The 20,549-nt window shown below is 44.1% G+C and overlaps 1 protein-coding gene across 7 annotated transcripts in view; it reads right to left on the bottom strand.

The window, feature by feature from the left end:
- The window catches only part of NPAS2 (neuronal PAS domain protein 2), a 99,535-nt gene that overhangs the window by 4,617 nt on the left and 74,369 nt on the right, over window positions 1–20,549 (bottom strand). For 5 of the 7 annotated variants that reach the window (XM_021413348.1, XM_021413358.1, XM_021413338.1 and 2 more), the window contains 11 exons: window positions 19,972–20,090; window positions 18,190–18,272; window positions 17,527–17,633; window positions 16,230–16,377; window positions 15,547–15,628; window positions 15,017–15,158; window positions 14,213–14,319; window positions 13,941–14,033; window positions 9,122–9,268; window positions 1,968–2,162; window positions 915–1,081 (listed from right to left, as the gene is read on the bottom strand). In XM_021413348.1, the coding sequence (XP_021269023.1) occupies window positions 915–1,081; window positions 1,968–2,162; window positions 9,122–9,268; window positions 13,941–14,033; window positions 14,213–14,319; window positions 15,017–15,158; window positions 15,547–15,628; window positions 16,230–16,377; window positions 17,527–17,633; window positions 18,190–18,272; window positions 19,972–20,090 (1,390 nt within the window). The remainder of the gene's footprint in view (window positions 1–914; window positions 1,082–1,967; window positions 2,163–9,121; window positions 9,269–13,940; window positions 14,034–14,212; window positions 14,320–15,016; window positions 15,159–15,546; window positions 15,629–16,229; window positions 16,378–17,526; window positions 17,634–18,189; window positions 18,273–19,971; window positions 20,091–20,549) is intronic. The other 2 variants (XM_021413363.1, XM_021413375.1) reach the window with 2 other exon arrangements.

The following is a 20,549-nucleotide window of genomic DNA, read 5'->3' as shown; positions in this document are numbered from 1 at the left end:
TAGAGGTCTGGGGCTGTGCATTCCAACTGGGGTCACATACGTACCCTTCTGAGATGCCGGGTTTTGGGAGAGATAAACTTCTATCATTCCTGCTGGTTTCAGTGGGAACGGGATGTATTGCCTCAATATCCAACTGTCTTTTTTTTAGTTCAATCATTTAGGTTGGAAAAGACATTCAAGATTACCAAGTCCAACCACCAACCTAATACCAAGTCCACTGCTAAGCCATATCTCTTAGTACCACGTCCACACATCTCTTCCCCAGGCACTCTGTTCCAATGCTTGACCACCCTCTCTGTGAATAAATTCTTCCTGATATCCAATCTAAACCTCCCCTGGTTTGACATGGCACCATTTCCTTGTGTCCTATCACTTGTCATCTGAGAAAAGAGACAGACACCCACCTCACTGCAGCTTCCTTTCAGGTCGCTATAGACAGCGATGAGGTCTCCCCCGAGTCTTCTCTTTTCCAGACTAAACAGCCCCAGCTCCCTCAGCTGCTCCTCATAACTCCTGTTTTCTTGTCCTTTCTCCAGATTAACTGCTCTTCTCTGTATGTGTTTGACCAACTCAGTGTCCTTCTTGTAGTGAGGGGCCCAAAACTGAACACAGCACTCAAGGTACAGTCTCTCCAGTGCCAAGTACAGAGGGACAATCACCTCCCTCATCCTGCTGGCCACACTGATTCTAACGTTCCCCCAGATGCTGGCCTCCTTGGCTGCCTGGACACACTGCTGGCTCGTGTCCAGCCGACTGCCAACCAGCACCCCCAGATCCTTTTCTGCTGGGCAGCATTCCAACCAAGATTCATACGCTCAGTTGGAGCTACAGCCTCAGCCCCTCCCTCACTCCCGCAGAGCAGCCTGAGGCGATGGACATCTCAGGGCCATGCAGCGGTCTGTCTTGTACCCTACCTGAGCTGCTGGTCATGGCTGCAGCCAGCAGCAGATGAACCAGGACCAGAGCTGGGGCCAGGGCCTCGGCGGGACAGAGGGGTGGAGGGGCCGAATGGTGTGGCCGTGCTGCGAGTTGGGCGGCTGCTGCCTGTTGTCAGCTCAGTGCTCCTCTCTGCCTTCGGGCCCTGCAAAAGAGCAGGGAGAGGTAGCTGGGGGTTAGGCCTGGCTAGCCCTGCTGTGAGAGCCCCGCAATGGGCATCATAGAATCATTAAGATTGGAAAAGACCTCTCAGATCATTTAGTCCTACCACCAGCCCATCCCCAGCATGCCCACTGACCATGTCCCTCAGTGCCACATCCACACGGTTCTTGAACACCCCCAGGGACGGTGACTCCACCACCTCCCTAGGCAGCCTGTGCCAGTGCCTCGCTGCTCCTTGTGAGAAGTTTTTCCCAATATCCAACCTGAATGACTGTTTCTAAGGAAAAATGTAATTGTTCTTCTATTTGTTCATTTTTTAACAGTTACGTTAATGTGGGATGGTAGGAGGTTAAATGCTAAGGCTGAGGGCTCTAAGGCTAATGGTGCAGCCATGTTCACTGTGCACTCTGACAACAGCAATAGAGGCTGTGGCTCCTGTGAAGGGTGGCACAACTGCTGGATGGAAGAGCAAAGAAGGAGATGCCCAGAAATCTGCAGTAAGACGGAACTACTGTGCCAAGCCTACTCACTCTCATGGGTCATGGTTACAAACACTTGATGCTGCACTTCTATTTCCCCATGCGGGAACCTGTTATAGGCCCAGCCCATGCATCTCACATCAGTATCGAAGCACTCCAACAGCATGCCATCACAGCAGGCAATGGGTAACTCTCCTGGCTGAGGTCTTTGAAAGGGGTTTAAGGTAAGGTAAATGCTATAGGGACACATTTTATATAGTCTGCATTTAGACAGAAGAATAGGGAAGGAAAGGCATGATTGCAAGACTGACATGATTTTACTTGCTTGTCTAGTAACAGCTCAGTGTCTTCTTTCCATATAAATGCTTCTCTAGTCAAATAAATGATTACCTGGCTCGATATCACACTTGCTTCTCTCAGTACTTGCTGGCTCGGTGTTTGTGGAGATGCAATTTGCCCTGGGAGCTGAGGACTGGGGACAAGCTGCTGCTGAGAAATGACCCCTGGCCTCTGCTGCAGTGGCTGCGGCTCTGGCTGCTGAATATTGCTAAAGCTCAGGGACACCGCTGGCTGCTGTAGGAACATCTGGAAAAGAAGTGGGGAGGGGATGTTTTAGTGACATAGGCCAGTTGTTATGAGTAATAAAGGTGACAGATTTAAATCTAGAGATATTTCCTAAAATAATCACAGCTCTGAATTCACCATGCATTTACTGTTAGTTGGAAATCATATATTTCCTACGTTAATAATTCTGCTGTCTCTGGTTTCTTTCTTTCTTCTTCTAAAAGTGCATCATTACTTGAGAAATGTGTCCTGAAAGTAAAAGCCATGGGGCAGGCAGGGCCTTTTTGAGAGTGGTTCACTGTGCATTTGTCATATTCTGGGGCATCCTGACCAGAAAGCAAAGAGTAATTCCATGTCTTTTTAATCCTTTCTTTTTTCCTTTCAGCAAATCAGCCTGTCTTTCAGGCAAGGCTGCTATTGAATTTGTCTCGAAAAATTCAACACCTTCTACACAGTTGGGTCGCTGAACGTATTTAATGAGGCCACAGCGAGGCCAGAGTTGTCCGTGTTGAATAGCTGTGTCCTTATCATTGAGAAGATGTGTAAACAGGCAGTCGCTGTCATTTATCTGATTTCCCATCAGGCAGCTGTCACCCGGTGTTCTTCCTAATCATGCCGTGGATTCGACTTGTGCAGGAGAGCCAGAAGCCTCTCTGTTAGTGTGTTTCTGTAAATGATGTACTCTCCATTCTTGCACTGCAAGATAAATCTTTCTTCTTCAAAAGTTGCAAGGCTTTGGAATCTTTTTGCTTTCCTAGAAGCTATTTCTTTTACTAGAGCTATACAAAAGAAAAAGGTATCTTTTTCTACTAATAGTTCTACTATTAATTATTAATGTTACAAGCTATCTTTGCAATATTTCAAACCTATCCTCTTGCCACCAAGGACTGTACAAAGCGACACTTCCGAGGTAGCTGAATGCATTTTTGGCTCTGATTCTGGTCCCACACCACTGCTACGAGTGTGGAACTCCATTAATGTAAGTGGAGCTACTGAGAGTTTAAATGAAATCAGAATCACAATTATTCTCTTCATTATTCATCCATCAGTCTCACGCATAGCAGTACGTCTGAGGTACGCCTAGTAATTAGTACACCTTTCTGCAGCTTATTGCTATATTAGCAATTCCCTAAACTATCATGTCCCCTGTAATCTCTTTTGGAAAAAAACCCACACCTTTCTCCAAAGAACTGACACAATGCATTGATTTTCTTTGCATAAGTGTGGGCTGATCTACCATATTTGTGCTTATTTATCTAGCTTTAAAAACATAGTTTTTATTTAAATATTGTAATTTTTTGATGAATCGCTATGTGCCAAGACTCTACTCAGAAACAAGGTAGAGACAGATCTTACATTAATCAGTTACTTTAATGAGGGAAGTGGGCAACTAATGAAAATGTTAATGGACTTAAAGCAATGGTGTGGTGTGTTTCAGGTCCTGTAGGCTAACTAATCTCAAAGATGCCTGACAGAAATAAATGGGTCAAGTCACAGAGTTGTGGCTGCTTGCAGCAGGTCTGAAATTAGCTCCAAGTGTTTTCTTTTAAAAACACTGCTCGCTGAGTTTGGAGCCATTACATACCAGAAAGACAGATGGTCTTGCAACTTCTGCCAAGTAAATAGGTCTTATTATGAATAAATCAAAGGCAGAAATTATGAAAATTCATTTTCTGGTTTATTTTCGGTATATAGAAGCTCAGCTTTGGACACGTTTGGTAAATGAACTTGATTAACTCCAGCAATGAAACTGCTCTCCACTGATACAAAATGTTTGATGTAAAATTCAGAGGAGGGAGAGCAAGTGGCGTGTTTCCAAACATTCCACGTGGACAGTGAGCCCGCTGTTCCTGACGATATTGGCACAAGATATGACCTTAAGGAGCAACATCTTATGTGTCCTTCCTGTACATGGCGTACAGTGCCGGTGAAATATTAAGTCCATCCAATGCGAACTCAGTATCCATCAATGCAAATGTTGGACAGGGTGGAACTTGCAGCAGATGACTTACTCTGCAGTGAACTGCCTGTGTGCCTGCCTTACTTCAAGGCAAAGGCTAAGTAGCTTATCCTTGACAGGAAGCAGAGTAACCTACTTTGCAATTACCAGAGTGTGCCACTGGGTAGGAATGTGTGCAGTTGGCAGCTAGCACGCTATGAATTTACAACCAAGTTTATCGCAGTAAACTAATTCCTTTTTTTCATGTGTTCATACCCTGAGAGGCCTGTGAGTGTTTCATACCGAGGGACGCTTTCCGTTGCGTTAAAATGGACAAAGCAGCATTGTTACTGACTGAACATAAATGTCCTGGAAAAAACAAGCTGAGGGCAGGAAGCAATGGTGTCATTTAACCTGTGTCCCTGCAGAACTGGAAGACTCAAGATGCCTCATCAAAACAAGACTTAACTTGAGAGAGGATCGAAGAAGAGAGCTGCTACCTGCAAGTTAAGCCTGAAAGCAAAAATGTACTTCATTTGTACAAAACAGTTTTTTCATAATGTATCTCTTGTGATAGTCCTGCCTGAATTACTCTGAAACGCTACAGCTTTAAATAGCAACAGAAACCCCATAATAAAGAAAGAAATCTTTTCCAGTTGGAGCAAATCCAAACAAATCAGCAGCCCCATAACTGCACTGCCAATAATGATGTCTCGTGGCTGATTTTGTGGACTGCAAGACCGGAGAAGCATCTTACAAACATTTTTTAATTGGCCAGCTTGTTAACATACACAGCAAAGCTGCAAGGGAGGGAAGGGTCCCTCTGACACTCGTTGCGAGATAGATGGTCTCTGCAGCTAATGGGAGAGCCGTGCTGGCAAGATGTGAGGGAGATGGCTCTTTGACTCTTTGCTGCTTGGATAATCGGGTGATGACAGCTCTTCGTTACAGAAATCAGGACTCCCTAAGTAAAATACCTGCAGAGGAGAGAGGTGCAGCACTGGGAATCTGAGATTCACTGACTTTGAAGGGAGATTGGCTTGCAAATTATGGGTGGATGTGGTTGCTCTCATTTGCACTTCTTGCAAGCTGCTCAGGCTCAGCTCTTCTTTCTGCCTTCCTCTCCATCCACAATTCATTAGCCAGACTGTTGAAATCTGGCACAGACACAGCTTCCTTCAGACTTCTGAGGTTACTCCTGCTGCTGCCGCCCTTAATGCTTTTGTTGGTCCGGAGAGCAGTACCAGGGACTTAATGTGGTTTTGAGCACTTCGTTCAGAGCCCACAGCCCTCCTGCTAGTTTCGTCTTTCATTTCACGATGCTCTTGGAAACAGTTACAAATGCAGACCACTGAGCTCGACATCTGTCTGGTTGGGAAAGTGCTTCTTGGTGGAGTGCTGCACTACACTTTTGAAGACCTCTGAAGGAAATGGAAATTGGGCTTAATTCTCCACAGTGCTACCTGTACACTTTGGGATGATATGCTAATAAAGGAGCTAACAAGGGAAAACTGGGGAACACTTCCCCCTTTGTGTCCGGCCCGTGGCACTCCCCCACGCTCACAACCAGCACAGCTCCATTCTCTCCATGGAATATTAAAAAGACCAGAAATGTGCTCAACAGTAAGGCTCTTCTGTTTGCTTCTATGCTTTGTAGCCTTGATAATAGACACGGGTCGATGTCTGCAGCCACGCGGCTCCCTCAGCGATGAAATCTGTTTAGCAGAGCACGCGGTTAGATTTCCTATTCCACAGTTTATTCCCAACCTCCTGCGAGTCACAAAAGTGCTACAAGTGAAAACGTGAGGCTTTATTTTAAATTGCCCCTAGCCAAGTATGACAAAGCTAATCCCCAGTCCCACTCCATCCTTGTAATGGCACGGTAATTTATTTCTTTTTTTTTCAATCTAGAGAAAGCAGGAGAAGTAAAAGTGTGACCGCTCATAGCTCGTTGCCTTGTGAGATTGATCTGGGGGGACCGAGAGGCACTCAGATCCCAGAGCAGGAGGACCCTCCCCATCCAGCTATACAAAAATGAAATCCCTTTCCTGCGTATAAGAAGGTGCTCTCATTTTCTATTTTTGCCTGAATTATGTAAAAAAGGGGAAAAAAGGATCAGGGTATATAAATATTGAAGACTTCACAGAGGGAGAGTAATGTTTTTTGCCCAATTAAAAAGAGAAGAAGTGCGAATATCATGTCTCTTGATATTCATAATAACAATAATAGCTTTCAGATACATGCCATGATTCTGAATATTCTGGGCAGCTAATTGCAGAGAGACTTCTCCTTCCTCTTAGTCAAAGTCACTGCAGAACCAATAGAGAAAACACACTGAAATTAAACCTGGTCTGCCTGTATGTTTATATGCGACCAGGAACAGGAAGCCCTGGTTCTGGGACCCACTACTCCTGTGCTGCCTTTCAGCAATGCACATGCAGTATTCAGGTGGCACAATTTCAAATTTGTCTTCAGCAATCCCTTAATTGCCTAAACATAAAATCCTAAGTGGTTTTAATATATGAAAATGCATTTCACAGGTGCTGATGAGAGGTGAGATTCTATTTCCGTGCAAGTCAGAAGCAAATTTCCCATTGGCTTCAGCAAGTCCCATGTTTTTATCCCATGCTTAAAATGTTCTTTGAGACTTTAATTTCTGTGGCAGAGCTTGTCTTCCAAAAATCTTGTTAGTACAATGCTCACAGTGGGTCCCCAGTGCAACATTTCTAGCAAGGGTCATTTAACCTGGTGTTTATAGTTACATAATAAGGAACAGAGCAGTAATCAACCTGCTTTTAGGAAACTTCCATAAATGTGGATGATTTCTTACATTTGTCATTAAAAGAAACCTGAGATGTACTGAACTGAACTTGCTGGTGCAGTAGGGATCAGGGGTAGATCAAAGCAGACATTGTACCAGCTCTGTGCAGAAGGAATCAAAGACACAAGGACAGCAGCCCCAACCAGTTTCACCCTAAAGGCTTGAGCTGGTCCAGTGACAAATGCAAAGGAATGAACAGCAGCAGAAGTTTTAGAGGTTTTAATGTGACAAGAGAATTCATCTCTTGTACTCTGTGTCCCAGCTGGGGTAGGGTCAGGAAAACAGGGAATGAGTGATCTGAAATAGATGAGCACTTGGGGAGTGCCTGAAGGAGGGCTGGTGGCTAAGGGAGGGACAGACATGGTACTGAGCATCTGTGATGTCCCCACGAAACACGCAATGGATTGATGGAACCTAATGAACTGGAGAGATACAGCCAGTGCTGGGCATGAATGTGAACATGTTTCCGTCACAGCTGCTCACTCAGAAGACTCAATAGATAAAGTATTAAAACATTAGTGTAAATGACCCAAATTCTCCTCCCCACCACTACAGCTGAGCTATTTCGTTCTTCTCTTCTTCCAGAGAGCTCTTAATCTTTCCTCACGTAGACTACTCGAGAGGCTTTCAGAGGCCAACATCCTCATTCAGATGAGCTGGCTTTCTCATGTCCACATGCCATAGCTGCAGCATGTCCAACCCATGGCCCACGGGCTGCATGCGGCCTGGCACAGCTCGCAGTGTGGCTCACCCCCTAGCCTCCCTGCCCCTCACTATAAAGGCAGTGGCTCTTCCTGCTCGAGGGCACAACCATCACTCAGCAAGGACCAAAGTGTGTGCTACTAACCATGTCTGAGCTGAAACCAGGGCATGGGGTGCAGTGCAGTGCTAACTCAAGTGATGGCAAATAATGTTATGGATTTTGATACATTGGCTGCACACAGTCTTGCGAACAGCAAAAAATGTGCAGCTGTGCTTTCCATTGTGATAAATGAATTTGAGAGCAGGTTTCAAGATTGCAAAAAAACTCATCAATGTTTTGGTTCATTTGCGACTCCATTTTCAGTCAGCACAAATACATTACCTTAACACTTTCAAGTGGAATGTATAGAGTTGCAATCGGATATTGAACTCAAAAATCTGATCATGTCTCTCTACTGGACTTTTACAAGCCCCATTTTAGCAGAAATATCCCTCGCTTCACAATCACACCTTATTCATGCTTTATCACTGCTTTTTGGCAGGACACACATTTGTGAACAACTGTTTTCAAGGATGAAGCACAGGAAGAGTAAAATTTCATCAGAAGACTCTGACAAACACCTTGAGAACTCACTATGAACTGCAGCCACTGCCATCCAACCAAACTGATGCACTGGTTTCACAAAAACAGGGTCAAATAGCCAACTAGTTTTATGTTTTTGTTGTTCTCTTTTTTTATGTTTTAATAAAAAATAAAATTAAAAAATGAAATAAGCTTTGTTACTTATATACATTAACTATATTATATATTTTAGGAGGTCTGCTCCAAAAGTAATGCCTCCTATTTCATGATGTTGGCCCATGACGTCAGAGGCAGATGTTGGTGGTATGGCAGCAGAGATTGGACCTTCCCACCAATATTCCATTACATGTTGTTGCCGTGTGACAGATGGCAGCAGAGGGGCGGTCTGACACAATGGCATCTGACAGTGAGGATGAAACAAAGGTGTGCCTTTGAATTCCTCTATGCAGAAAACAATGGCATCCACTGACATTCATCAAAGCTTGCTGAACATTTCTGGAGACAAAACAGTGGGTCTGAGCACAGTGAGGTGGTGGGTGGTCCATCTCAAAAACAATGCCATCATAGCAGCTGTGGAACAGTGGGTCACCTCCTTTGATGCAGATTTTTAGGAGTTCTTCTTCATGGCTGGTGAAAATGTGTAACTAGTGGTAGTGACTATGGTGAAAAATAGTGTTTTGTAGCTGAGAATTTGCTCTATCAAATAGTTATTGTGCTCTTTGGGTTGTATTTGCCACGGAAAAAGAAAATAGGAGGCATTACTTCTGGGGCATCCTAAGTGTATGTGGCCCAGGACAATTCCTCTTTACTCAGTGCAGCCCAGGCAAGCGAAAAAGTTGGACACCCATGCACCTAGACCCTGCGGCTAATTTTAAGTCACCAGCCCTATCAAGTGCTTCATGGGAGGATGCTTTGCCCTCCCAGCAGCAACGCACCTGCACGCTGGAATCCTGGACCAGGCAGAGCTGCTCCTGGATCTTCTGGAGCTCCTCCTGCTGCCAGCGGATGTTGGCCTGCAGGATCCGCGTTCGCTGCTCCAGCTGGTCCTTGATGGTCTGGAACATGCTAAACTGGGCTGAGAACTGGAAAGAAGGGGAAAAAATGAATCTTTACAAAGAAAACAGGCCTCCATGCAACATTATTCTGCAAGAAGTTGTTGGTTTCTTAACTGCAAAGCACAATCAAAGGACTAAAGTATGTGTTTGTAATATACTACCATCCAGGCAGAGATAAATCTTTTCTATTTTCAATTTTACGCCCATATATTAAATTGCTTCACTTACAGTGATCTACTTACAACTGACCCTGTTCTGTTAGGGAATTATCAGAATGCCTGTTTTTGAGAGTATGCTGCTTTAGAATATCAAGAGCATCTTAACTGGATGGCAAATGAGTGCATTTTTATCACTGGCTTGTAGTTTGGAGCCCTTGCCACAGCACAGCTGTATATTCCAAATGTGTTTTACCAACACTTCCCTTTTTCCACGCAGAGATAGCAGCAGTGCAATGGTTTACTCTGCTGATTACTTACTCTATGATCATGCCACGGCTCACCACAGTAAACACTTTCTAGATTTCTGCAGCTGAGTAGTGGCCAAGCTGCGAGAAATACTCATTAAGCTATTTTTATACGTGAGGTAAAATGAATAGCTCAGCTCAGTGGGAGAAAGGCTATTCTAAATAATAATGTAGAATGGAGATCACTAATGAGGGTCAAGAAGAAAGTGCAGCCTCCATAGCAGCAGTGCCTCGCGCCAAGTGGAATCACTCCATCAGCACAGAGGGGACCAACATGACCATAAATTCCCCATTTTATTTGGTGTTCACAGATACAACTCAATGTCCACCAACGTTCATTATTACTTTAATTGGCTTTGGAATCGTTGCTTTGCATGAGCTCATATTCCAGAAGTAAAAAACACACTTTGAGAAAAAACCACAGTGTTATGGCTTCAAAAAAATCAGTGATCTGTTATCAGGGCATCCAAAAATCCAAGATATCTTTGGAAAGATGCAGTGCTGGGAGCATCCAGACAAAAGAAAGGAGGAAAAGAAAGAAGGCATTTTGCTACGACTTGCTGGCCTTGAAGATGGTGCACTGTTCCCATGGCTGTTTTTGTAGCTCTGTGCTGGTGAAATGCTGGTAGGTGAAGCTGCGCTTGCTTCCACCATTTCTAGCTTTCGCTCTTTTCATAGCAAAACAAAAATGGTAACAAGAAGGGAATTAAGGAGCTCTGTGGTAATAGCAACACTGTACAGATTAATGAAATTTCTGGGTACTTAGAGAAATCTAAAATCTTCACATTCCCTCCAACAAACAGCTGAAAACTCCATGTACGTGTCTTCTGGGTGAGAAAGGAAGAGAACTTCACTGGGTTTCTTTACATTTCCAGCCCAGCTCGGGAGATCACCCGCCAAAGTCTCCTCATGTGTAAGGCCAGTGTGGTGGCCAGCCCTGGCGGGGGGCAGGAGGGCCACCAAGGTGCCACATGCAGATGCTTGGCAGCTAACCAGAGCCCAGTCTGATGGCTGAGACATCTGTGAGCACTCACAGCGTGCAAGGCCTACCGAGGAGGTAATGCAAACACGTTGCCTCTGGGTTGCTCTCTGCAGTGCTTGTGCCTTTTAACACCAGCACTGTCACCTACAGCCCTGTCCACTCCCAGAGCAGAAAAACACTGTTGAAACTCCCTGTGGGAAGTTGGTGTTTGTTCTAATTGATGTTAAAGGGGAGAACTCGGAGCTGGTTCTTGCTCCTTCCCTACTCCATATACAAAGCACTGACCTGAGAAATGGATGAGTGGAAACTGCTGATGTTTGGGAACAAATAGGTGGCTCCAAGGAGCTGTCCGCTCTGCTTGCTTGAGCCCTGCTCTGTGTTTTGGAAGAGTTCTGGGCACCCTAATTTCAGGGGTGGAATTACGCTTTGTAGCAGAGACTTGACTAGGTTAAGCACAGCCAATTCCTGCCTTGATGTACAGAAGGGCTTTGTAAAAAGCTAGGTTTTGCAACCTAATTTTCTCTGTATTAACTCAACTCTCTTACTGAGGGCTATTCTAAAATCATTGAAAGGGTCTTCATCAGAATGGAACTAAAAACAACTTTAGCCAAAGTTTTATTTGGACAGCCTGACTTGCTGGTGGCAAACTTTTCATTAACATGTGGACTCCTTGAAGAGTTCACGCTTCGGGAAAGGAACCTGATTTCCTTCCAATCAATGAATGTAAGAAATTCTGTAAGATGCAATTTTATAATCATTTTTTATACCCCAAAAAAGAAATGATTTATGTTCCCAGTTCTTAGTTTTAATTTGAATTTGCTTTGCAAAGTTGCGCACAAAAATGTATTGCTGTTGATTTAAAATCATTAGGCCATTACTTTATTCAGCATCTTTTATATGTAACATATTTGTTTAGTATTGTCTTTTTGTCTCCCACTTAACAGCAACAGCAATCAGCTGGTCTACCAGATGAGAGCTGCCAAGGAAAAGGACAAGAAACTCTTTTTTTTGCTTTTTCCTACTCTACGACCAAAGTTTGTTGATAGCTCTTGCAGTGATCCCTGTGACTACAAAGATTTTATTGTTTTTGTACAGTGAGAAACTAAAAGCAATTGACCTGCACCACAAAGTATTTATCTCAAGATCATCAGCTGCTCTGCTAATTAAGGAAGAAATCTGTAATTATATGATACATTAAAAGAACTTAACTCAAAATGTTCCACAGCAAAGCCCTGCACAGCTTTAACTTTGCCATTAGCATCAGATAAAGTTGAAAAGTGCATGGTACAGGTGACTGTACTAGCTTTCCAGCATTCCAGATACAGCCAAACATGATAGACTTAACCTGTGAGATATCTATAACTGCAGAAGATCACAGTTTAATCACGGGGGGAAAAGATCCCTACAGACCCATGCCTGTTGGGGTGTTCCCCCATTCGCAGTGAGATGAGCAGAAGGACAGATGCCTCAAAGACATTCTGTTCCTGCAAGTTTCATTAAAATAGTAGCTGGATCAAGACAAGAGACCCTGTTTACTTTTTTGCTTGGTTTCCTAACAAAATGAACCTTTCAGTTCCTTCTGCCTTCGTACATCTAAGCCTTCTGCCCAATGCTGGAGACGTGCAACAGAGTTGTGAGAGCCTCAACAGCACTGCGTTGCCATGATGCCAAGTGAGCTCTGGCCGAGCAATGGGGAGGAGGACCCCCTACTGCACAGCCCTGCAGGGCACAGTCCCTGCAAGCCAGGTTTCATTGGCTCTGAGGCTCACGGAACAACTCGTTCATTCCTGCTGCTACCAAACAACACCTGCGCAATCCCAAATGGAATTATTAGTGCTGATTATTATTCAGTCATCAGCATCCGCTGTGTTGTAGGGGATTTAATTTATTACAATGAGGGAGACAAACAAACAAATATTCTAATAGGGAGCGCTTGGTTGAAGGCGAACCATTTACATTCAGGCAGCACCTAGTGCTGTGCATTAGGGTTCATTCAATAGGCAAGGTTTGCTTCCCCCAGTTTAGAAATTGCCAAGGGGCTGCACCTGTGGCCATGCAACAGAATGGCACCATGGTCTGGTGGTGAAGATGGAGCTGGAGCACCAAAAAGAGTTGTGCTGGGACAGGGAGGCGGCAGGGCCTTTGGTTAGCAACCAGAAAGCATCCCTCCAGCAAGGGCTGCAGGATAGAAGGAAGGAAAGCAGAAAAAAAACTCATGCAGAACATGCACAGGGTTACAATAAATAATCTAATTGATGTTTGGAAGTGCATTAATGAATAAAGGAGAGGAGTATCTGTGAAAGAAAATGACTGCTCAGAGCAGATAATTGATATGCTGTTTCTTCACTGCATGCTGGTGTGGAACCGTGAAAAGAATATTAAACACAAAAGATAAATGAGAATTTGTTATTTTAAAGCAGAGATGCTCAGGACTTATTATGTTTTATATGCTACTGGAAGAAGCACTGAGATCTTGCGAGGGAATACAGTGTACAAATGGCAGCAGCAGCTTAGGTCCGGGACTCTGTCATTTCTGAAATCAGATGGTGATGGGACACTCAACACAACACAACCACAGGGCGCAAACAATGAGATGGTAACACGGTGCTCCAATTTGCTCCTTCAAAATCTACTGCAAATCACAGAGTGATAGAATCATTGAGGTTGGAAAAGATCACTAAGATCATCTAGTCCAATCGTCAACCATCAACCCAGCCAAATGAGATGCTGAGATGACTTTCTGGGCTGTCACCCACACGTGAGATACAGGCTAAAAGATTTAAGTGGAGGAATTTGTCAGTGTGGAATATGTCCTGCTGTTGCTGGCATACTCACAAAACGGGTGCTGCTGTGCTCTTAGTGTGCCCTCTTTACTGCTGGCTGGTTCTGCCTTGGTGCAGCCAAACAGGTGTTTTAGGAGGGCCTTTGTTAGCTTTTATTTTTTTAGTTCTCATTGTGACCTTGATTTTGAAGGGATGTGATTCCATAGAAGCAAAGCTGAAAACTGATTTCCCATCTCTGCTTTTTGTCATCCTGAGAAGTAAATGTGTGACCCTATATGCACAGTTCAGATTACTTTCCCACAACATTTTAAGAGTTTGAGAGCTGATGGATTTTTGATTTTAGCTACTAAAAAGATTGTCTAAAAAACCTCAAGGACCTGGACTCTCATAATGAATTTATTTATTAGATGAAGGGAGAAAGCATCAGGAGAGAGGCAAGTGACCTATTCCACTTCCCACCCCCCAACTAACCTGTGCCAGTGGTGCAGGCTGACTTTGCAAAGTTGCTTGAGGCAGCAACTGCTGTGGGAGAAGCTCACATGAAGGTTGAGAAGGCAAGGAAGCCTAGGTTAAAAACAAAGCAAAACAAACAAAGCAAAACTTTATTTATAAGTTTGGCTCCTTTAAATTCCATGTTTCTTCTAATGCCCTGGCATTTGTGCAAGTTGTTTGGATTTGCTAAGCTGCGTACGCGGCACTTGCCTTCTGCCTTCTGCCCATCCCTATGGCTCTCTGGAAGTTACCTGCAGAGCAGTAGGCTGGCCGAGCCTGTGCGCAGATAAGTCCTGCTGCGTGCTGGATGTTCTTTGCAAGGGAGTGCTTGCCTCTGCAGTCAGCTTTGTTGGTGTAGCTGCAAGAAAAATGCTGGTGAGTTCTCACAAACTGCAAATCATTGCCACTGGAATTCAAGATTATGAGACATGGCTAAAAGCGATTATGGCCTGGGTGAATTCCAGCTGGAGCCGAGGCTGTTCTTGTTGAATTCAGTGGCAGTAGAATTAAACTGATAAGGAAGGTCTGGGCAAAGACAAAAGTCAGAGACAGATTATGGCTCTATGCTCCAATGAGTAGAACAAAAGGACCCAAAAGCTCCCTTTGTATGGACTGAATAACTAAATTTAGCTCATTGGCTTTTCTTCCAGGCCAAGAAGCAGAAACAGCACATAAGGTGTACCCAAGACATGGCTGGAGCATCCTGAATCTTGGCCAGAAGAGTTCTCGCCTCAGGCTGCTATTACTCAAGTAAGTCAGGAGAGGCCTTGCATTGCTCAGACAGGCATCCTCAAATCTGAGGACCCAAGTCCTTATTTTCATAACAGATCTAAATAGCAGGTGTCATGGATAGTCCTGCTACCCATTTTCCAGTGTATGGATGGTTGCACTAGATCTTCCTTCTTGTATGTTACCATTGCACTTCACTGTCAATGAAACACATGTATCATCAATACCTCCTCAATAACTATTACATTAGCAGCTGTGGTATATAGACACGTATTCTATAACGTGGCTAAATGTAAATAATGCAGCAACCCAGGAATGCCACTCACATGCTGGGTCAGACTTCGGTGTGTGGGAAGATTTTGGTGAGCTCCTGGATGACACCGAGGGTGTCCGGCTAGCACTGAGGATTGAGGCACCAATATCAAGTGCATTAAAGTGCTGTTCAGGATCCAAGCTGGAGCCACTGTCCTAAAACAAACAAAAAAGAGAATAGCTATGGCATCTGTCAGGAGAAAAACATTTCAAAATGCATCTACCAAAACTTGCAGACCCAGTTCTTTGTCTGGTCTATATGAGTTGAGCAGAACTAATCCTGGGGAGGCCAACAGAAGACCTGGGCTTCAGTGTCAATGTCCCTTCCCAGTAGCACCTATTAATGTGGATCCAATGAGCTGTAGCTGAGGTGAGCTTTAATGAACTTATCCGATTTAATTTAAAATTATTCAAGTGAGCAGTGAATTCTGAACTTGTTATGGAACCCACCCAGAAAGACAGTGCTGAAGTCTTCAGTGATGTTATCATATGAAAAAGTTGTGATTCCTACATGTATTCATGAAAAAAACTTTTCTCATTGTACCTTTAGTGCTGAGGACACAACCTCTGAGGACACTTCTTCCAAGCCCATCTCCTGTCTCCTCTCCACCCGTACATCTGCATAACTGAATGTAAAATACAGTTCTGTGGATCACAATGTGGTCAAAAAATATGCTTCAAGCAAAGAGAGAAACGAATTACTGTAAAATTTTACAGGTTAAATGAACACTTTAAAAAATCACTTGTGTCAAATGAAACTGCATAACATTTGAGAGACTATGTTTTAATTTTCATTTCTTTATCTATCTTCTTGAAGTCAAGAAGTGGATTAGAGAGGTGAGGTCAAGTTCACATCCTAAAGCTACTCTGTAACTTCACAGAAAAGCTCTCACATATCTCTTAAAAAAAAACCAACACATAAGGATTTAAGGAATGGAATAGTCGAGAAACCTGTCTATACCCTAATTTTGCAGGAAATGGAAAAACGCAACAGTTACAACAGTTACTCTACTCCTAAGCTCAGGGACGACAAATGAAGCATAGCATAAAGTAAAGCTTAGTCCAATTGTTTTTTTCTGCAATGAACATGTTTCATTCAGAGAGCTCAGGCTTCATTTTTGTTACACAGAAGACAGATCATGTTTCTAAGAGCAAACGTTTGCAGTTGTGAGGATGCCCATATCTTACTCTCCTTTCTGTCCCACTGTTTGACAGGCTTTTCCATACCTTACCACCATGTGTGTGCATACAATGAACTCTGGCTTGGAGTTCCACTGGTGGTATGTGATATAGTAATGGGTCTGGAGCCAGATCCACTGCTGTCCTTTGGTCAGAAACCGATAGCAGCACGACTTCCCCTTGCCAAACTGCATCACTGTCAGGAGAAAGTAGACACAGCTAGTAGCACAGTCACCAATGTGAAAAGGTCATGAAAGCTGAGAAGTGGGACAAAGGTGTCCAGGACCCATTGACTCCTACGCATCTTTTGAGTACCTTCTTCTGGCAATTTGAACAGCACATTCTTTAGCAGTACAATTAGCTTTAACACTAATAGACACTAACACATTAATGTCTGCTACAGCTTAAACATAAATCTCTCCATGGCTTATGTGCTGATCACATACTCCCTAATGAGGCATCTGGGATTAGTTTCTAGCAGTGATCATCTGAAGACCTCTAGCAGAAAAGTACGGGATAAAAATGCTTGAGGAGATGAGTTTTCTGTACAGATGGATGTTAGTGACTGTACAGAATGAAGTGAGTACAGGAGATAACATTGTGCAAACACAAAAATCATTTGAAACTGAAAGAAAGTTCACAGATAGACAAAAATTCGAAGGGTAGTAAACTGTGGTGTACTACAGGCTTCAAAGATTCAAGGACAAAATTAATCTCTGCTTTTGTTCCAAGGGCTTCAAGGGGATCCCAAACATGCATATATTTAACCTTTCTATATTTTAATGTCAACTTCTAAAAACTAATTTTGGCTGGATATTTTCAGGCTGCCCAGAGGCAGTAAGACTGAGATGTTCCACTCAGATCTATAATCAAATATTTGAAAAAGATTGCCTCCTTTTCTTCACTTCGTAAAAGAGCTTTCCACTTAAATCTTAGTAGATTATGTTTAAATAATCACAGGTAATGCCAAATACATGGTGAGCAGCATTATGGTAAGCAGTTGCAAGAATTTTACAAAATACGATCTCAGAGACCGCTTGAACTATTCCTGTATATTTTTGACTAATAAAGCGGGAGTCAAATCTGGCATATTTTTTCCATTCAGTGAGTCTCACTGACTGCTTCTTGGAATAGAAAAGGTGAAAGTGCTCTCCTCAGAGCTAGAGGAATTGGCCTCAATCACAGCTGATCAGCAATGATGAACCCAGTCTGCAATAACTCCACTAAGGCATACAGCCATGAGGTCAGAACCTCCCCGTCTGAGTTTACATCCACCTTAACAGAAACCATATGTTACTGAAAAATCCTGCTTAATTCACAGAAACTTGGGCTATGCGATACTTACAGTGTTCATGGCACCTTGCAAGCAGCTCTAGGTCATCTATATGGTAATAGTCGTAGCCAGAAGTACCCAGCACTTCAAAAGGCAAGTATCCTATGATCGGCGGTGCTCTGCATTTGGGCACAACAGAATTGAAACCCATACAACCACAAAACAAACAGTAGTTCTGCATGTTGACAGGGATATGCCAAAAGCCCTGGCACAAGGCCTGTGACAACCCCTTCTTTTCAGGGAAAAAATGCTTGTGGAAAGCAGCTTGGTTTCTAAGGGGCCTTTACGTGAGGACCTGTGGTACAGGAGTCATAACTCAGCGGGAACTTCATATGCAAACATGGGCTGGATTTTGAGGTAATTGTTTCCACAGTTGTATAAAAATTGTATATTTTTGCTGCGGGACATGCTTCGGTCCATTGATATTTTTGAAACAAACAAGAACAAGCTAATCACAAATTCAACCTGAGAAACAGTGCGGTTTGTTTTAGAAAACAGATAGAAATAAATGCAGGGTAGAATAGCAAACGATAGCTTTCGTGGAAATGTTAGTGGTAATCATCCCATTCACGTGAGTTAGATGTGAAACGTAACACTGTTTGAGAGAATTGTGCTTAGGAAAATAGCAGTAAACAAACACAAAACGCAGTCAGGATCGCTCTTCTTGTCACCCACCTGTGATCCAGGAATAAAAATTTCCATTCCAGACTGTGTCTTGACGTGAATTCCTCTAAAGGCTCTTCCACGATGCACATCTCCTGTATGGTGAAGAAAACCAACTTACTGAGAGTTGCAGCTTCGCACCTCTACTTCATCTAGATTTGTAAGCTATAAATACACAGTACAGAAAAGATTCATATGCTTCCTGCTAGTTCCAAAGAGCAATCTATCACACTCATTTCTGTGCTGCTGGTCCTTTTCCCCTCATTGGGGTCATATCTGACCCCAGTTCCTCCCACCCCACCCAGCACACATGGAGATGTCAGCATCTTCACCACTCCCCCCAAGCTCCCACTAGATGTTGCCTCTGGTGGGCATTTGTCCCCCATTTCTGAGCGGGAAACAAGGCTCTTCCTGGCTTCAGGCACAAAGGTATGGGATGATACTGGGAGTGAAAGTTTCTCCCGCAGGAGGGTCTCCATTGGTGCTGTTCAGGACAGCCTGGCTGCTGTCCCCTGACATCCCCCCACTTCCTGGTACTGTGTCCCACTGGGTTGAGGGCTCAGCAAGGCCTTCCCATGATCTCCTCCACCACTCCTCTCTCCGCTGTTGCGCTCAGGGACAGAAGTCTTTTGGGCCACCAACCCTCTCTAAGAGGAGAAGCTGAGGTGTGCTGTCATCAAGCATTCCTTTTATACTTACTAATGCTCAAGAAAGTGATTAAAGTTGCTGGCTGCACAATGACAAAAGGCTTCATGCATAGCTTCAATTCCTCTCAACCCCTCTCCAGTTTATGCCTAGATCCATGCTAATGCCAAGAATACACCCTCCAGTTCAGGAGTTGCTCAGGTGCAACATGAGAACACTGTTATGTGAAACCAAAGTGCTGATTCTGCCATGCTCAGCCAGTCAGATAAACACTTCTGCCTCAATTTGAGAGAGTCAGGACAGGGGTTATGTGACTCATCCAGGTGACCTGGGGAGAACAGCATTTAGGATTTCCTGGGTGCTTTGGCAGCTGAAGTCTCCCTATCCCTGGGTCACTTGTCATCATGTGTAGAACACTTTGATTCTGTGTGTGTTTTAAGATTCTGGCTACCCAGCGATGAAGGAATTGCTTTCAGTGTTCTCAGAGATCCATGGCTCTGGCCTCTGCTGCTAGCATGACTACTGTGGTTAGATTAATGGGAGGTGTCCTCCTGCACCCAGCAGGGACTCTCTGTGCTGTCAGGGCTGTGAATCACTCAGGAGAGCCCCATGAGTCTCTGTGCAGTGACGGAGCCATGCCAGGGGGCAATGATTTCATCCAGGCCATGTCTCAGATGAGCTTTTTAACCTCTTAACCCCTGAGGACAGGACATCTGATGCGGCAGCTCACATTTGTTAATTAGGGAACCACAGTGTCAGGCATCAGGTTGTGTTGACTATTGTTTTCAGAAACAGCCATTTTACTATGTAGATTTAGGAGGAGGTAAACTGGGAGCAGTGACCTGAAGACACCGAGGGACACAAATGAAAACCATCTGTGCGCTGTCCCATTGGAGGAACAGAACACATCAGCACATCTGCAAAGTGACGTTGCTGTTCCTCACGCAACCAGCGTTCACGGCTCCTGTGCGAGCGGGGCAGAAGCGGCACCACTTCCGCAGATCCTGACTCACCCTGATAATCCTCTTCACTGGATTTCTGTGCATGAAATGTGATAGCTGTAATCCATTCAATTAGCAAAATTGAGAATTTTGCGCACTACCATTTTGATAACTTCAGGAGAGTATGGGATCCAGGATACGCCCTTACCTTCAAAAACTGAGGTGTTGCCAAACGAACGGTAGCGACAAAGCAGATCTGCTTTCCTGGTGATGTCCTGTAAGCCCTGGGAACAGCCTCATCAAAGCCATTGCAGGTGGAGTTAGGCACTGGGCAGGACAAAAAGTGGGACCCAGAGTCATGCCTCATACCAGATCTGTTCTCCCTGCACATTTTGCACACTTGAAGCATACTAGTATTAATTGTATTCACAGAAGTGCTCTAGAAGCTTTTTAAAGCTGATATGCATACATATAAATCCAAGTCAGTCATGTTAGGCAGAAAGGCATCAGAGCTTAACTTCAAGTATGAATCTTAGAGGTTAATCCTGATAAAAATAAGGCCTGACCTTATCACAGAGCATAAACCAGCTTTCTGAAAAGAAACCCTGTACATCCAATTGCTCTTTTTCACTGCTCACAATGCAAATACATGCTGCAGCAAGCCTGTGTGCACTACTCCCATGAGACAGGGAAGAAGACATTGGCAGGAGAGGTGGTGAAGGCAGTTCTTCACGCTGTCAGAGGACAAACATGGAGGACCAGTGCCGGCAAGGCTTCATCAAGCGA

The sequence above is a fragment of the Numida meleagris genome, chromosome 1 (genome assembly GCF_002078875.1).
Source record: "Numida meleagris isolate 19003 breed g44 Domestic line chromosome 1, NumMel1.0, whole genome shotgun sequence".
Lineage (NCBI taxonomy): Eukaryota > Metazoa > Chordata > Aves > Galliformes > Numididae > Numida > Numida meleagris.
The sequence above is the reverse complement of the archived record's forward strand: the minus strand, read 5'-3'. Positions and strand labels throughout refer to the sequence as shown.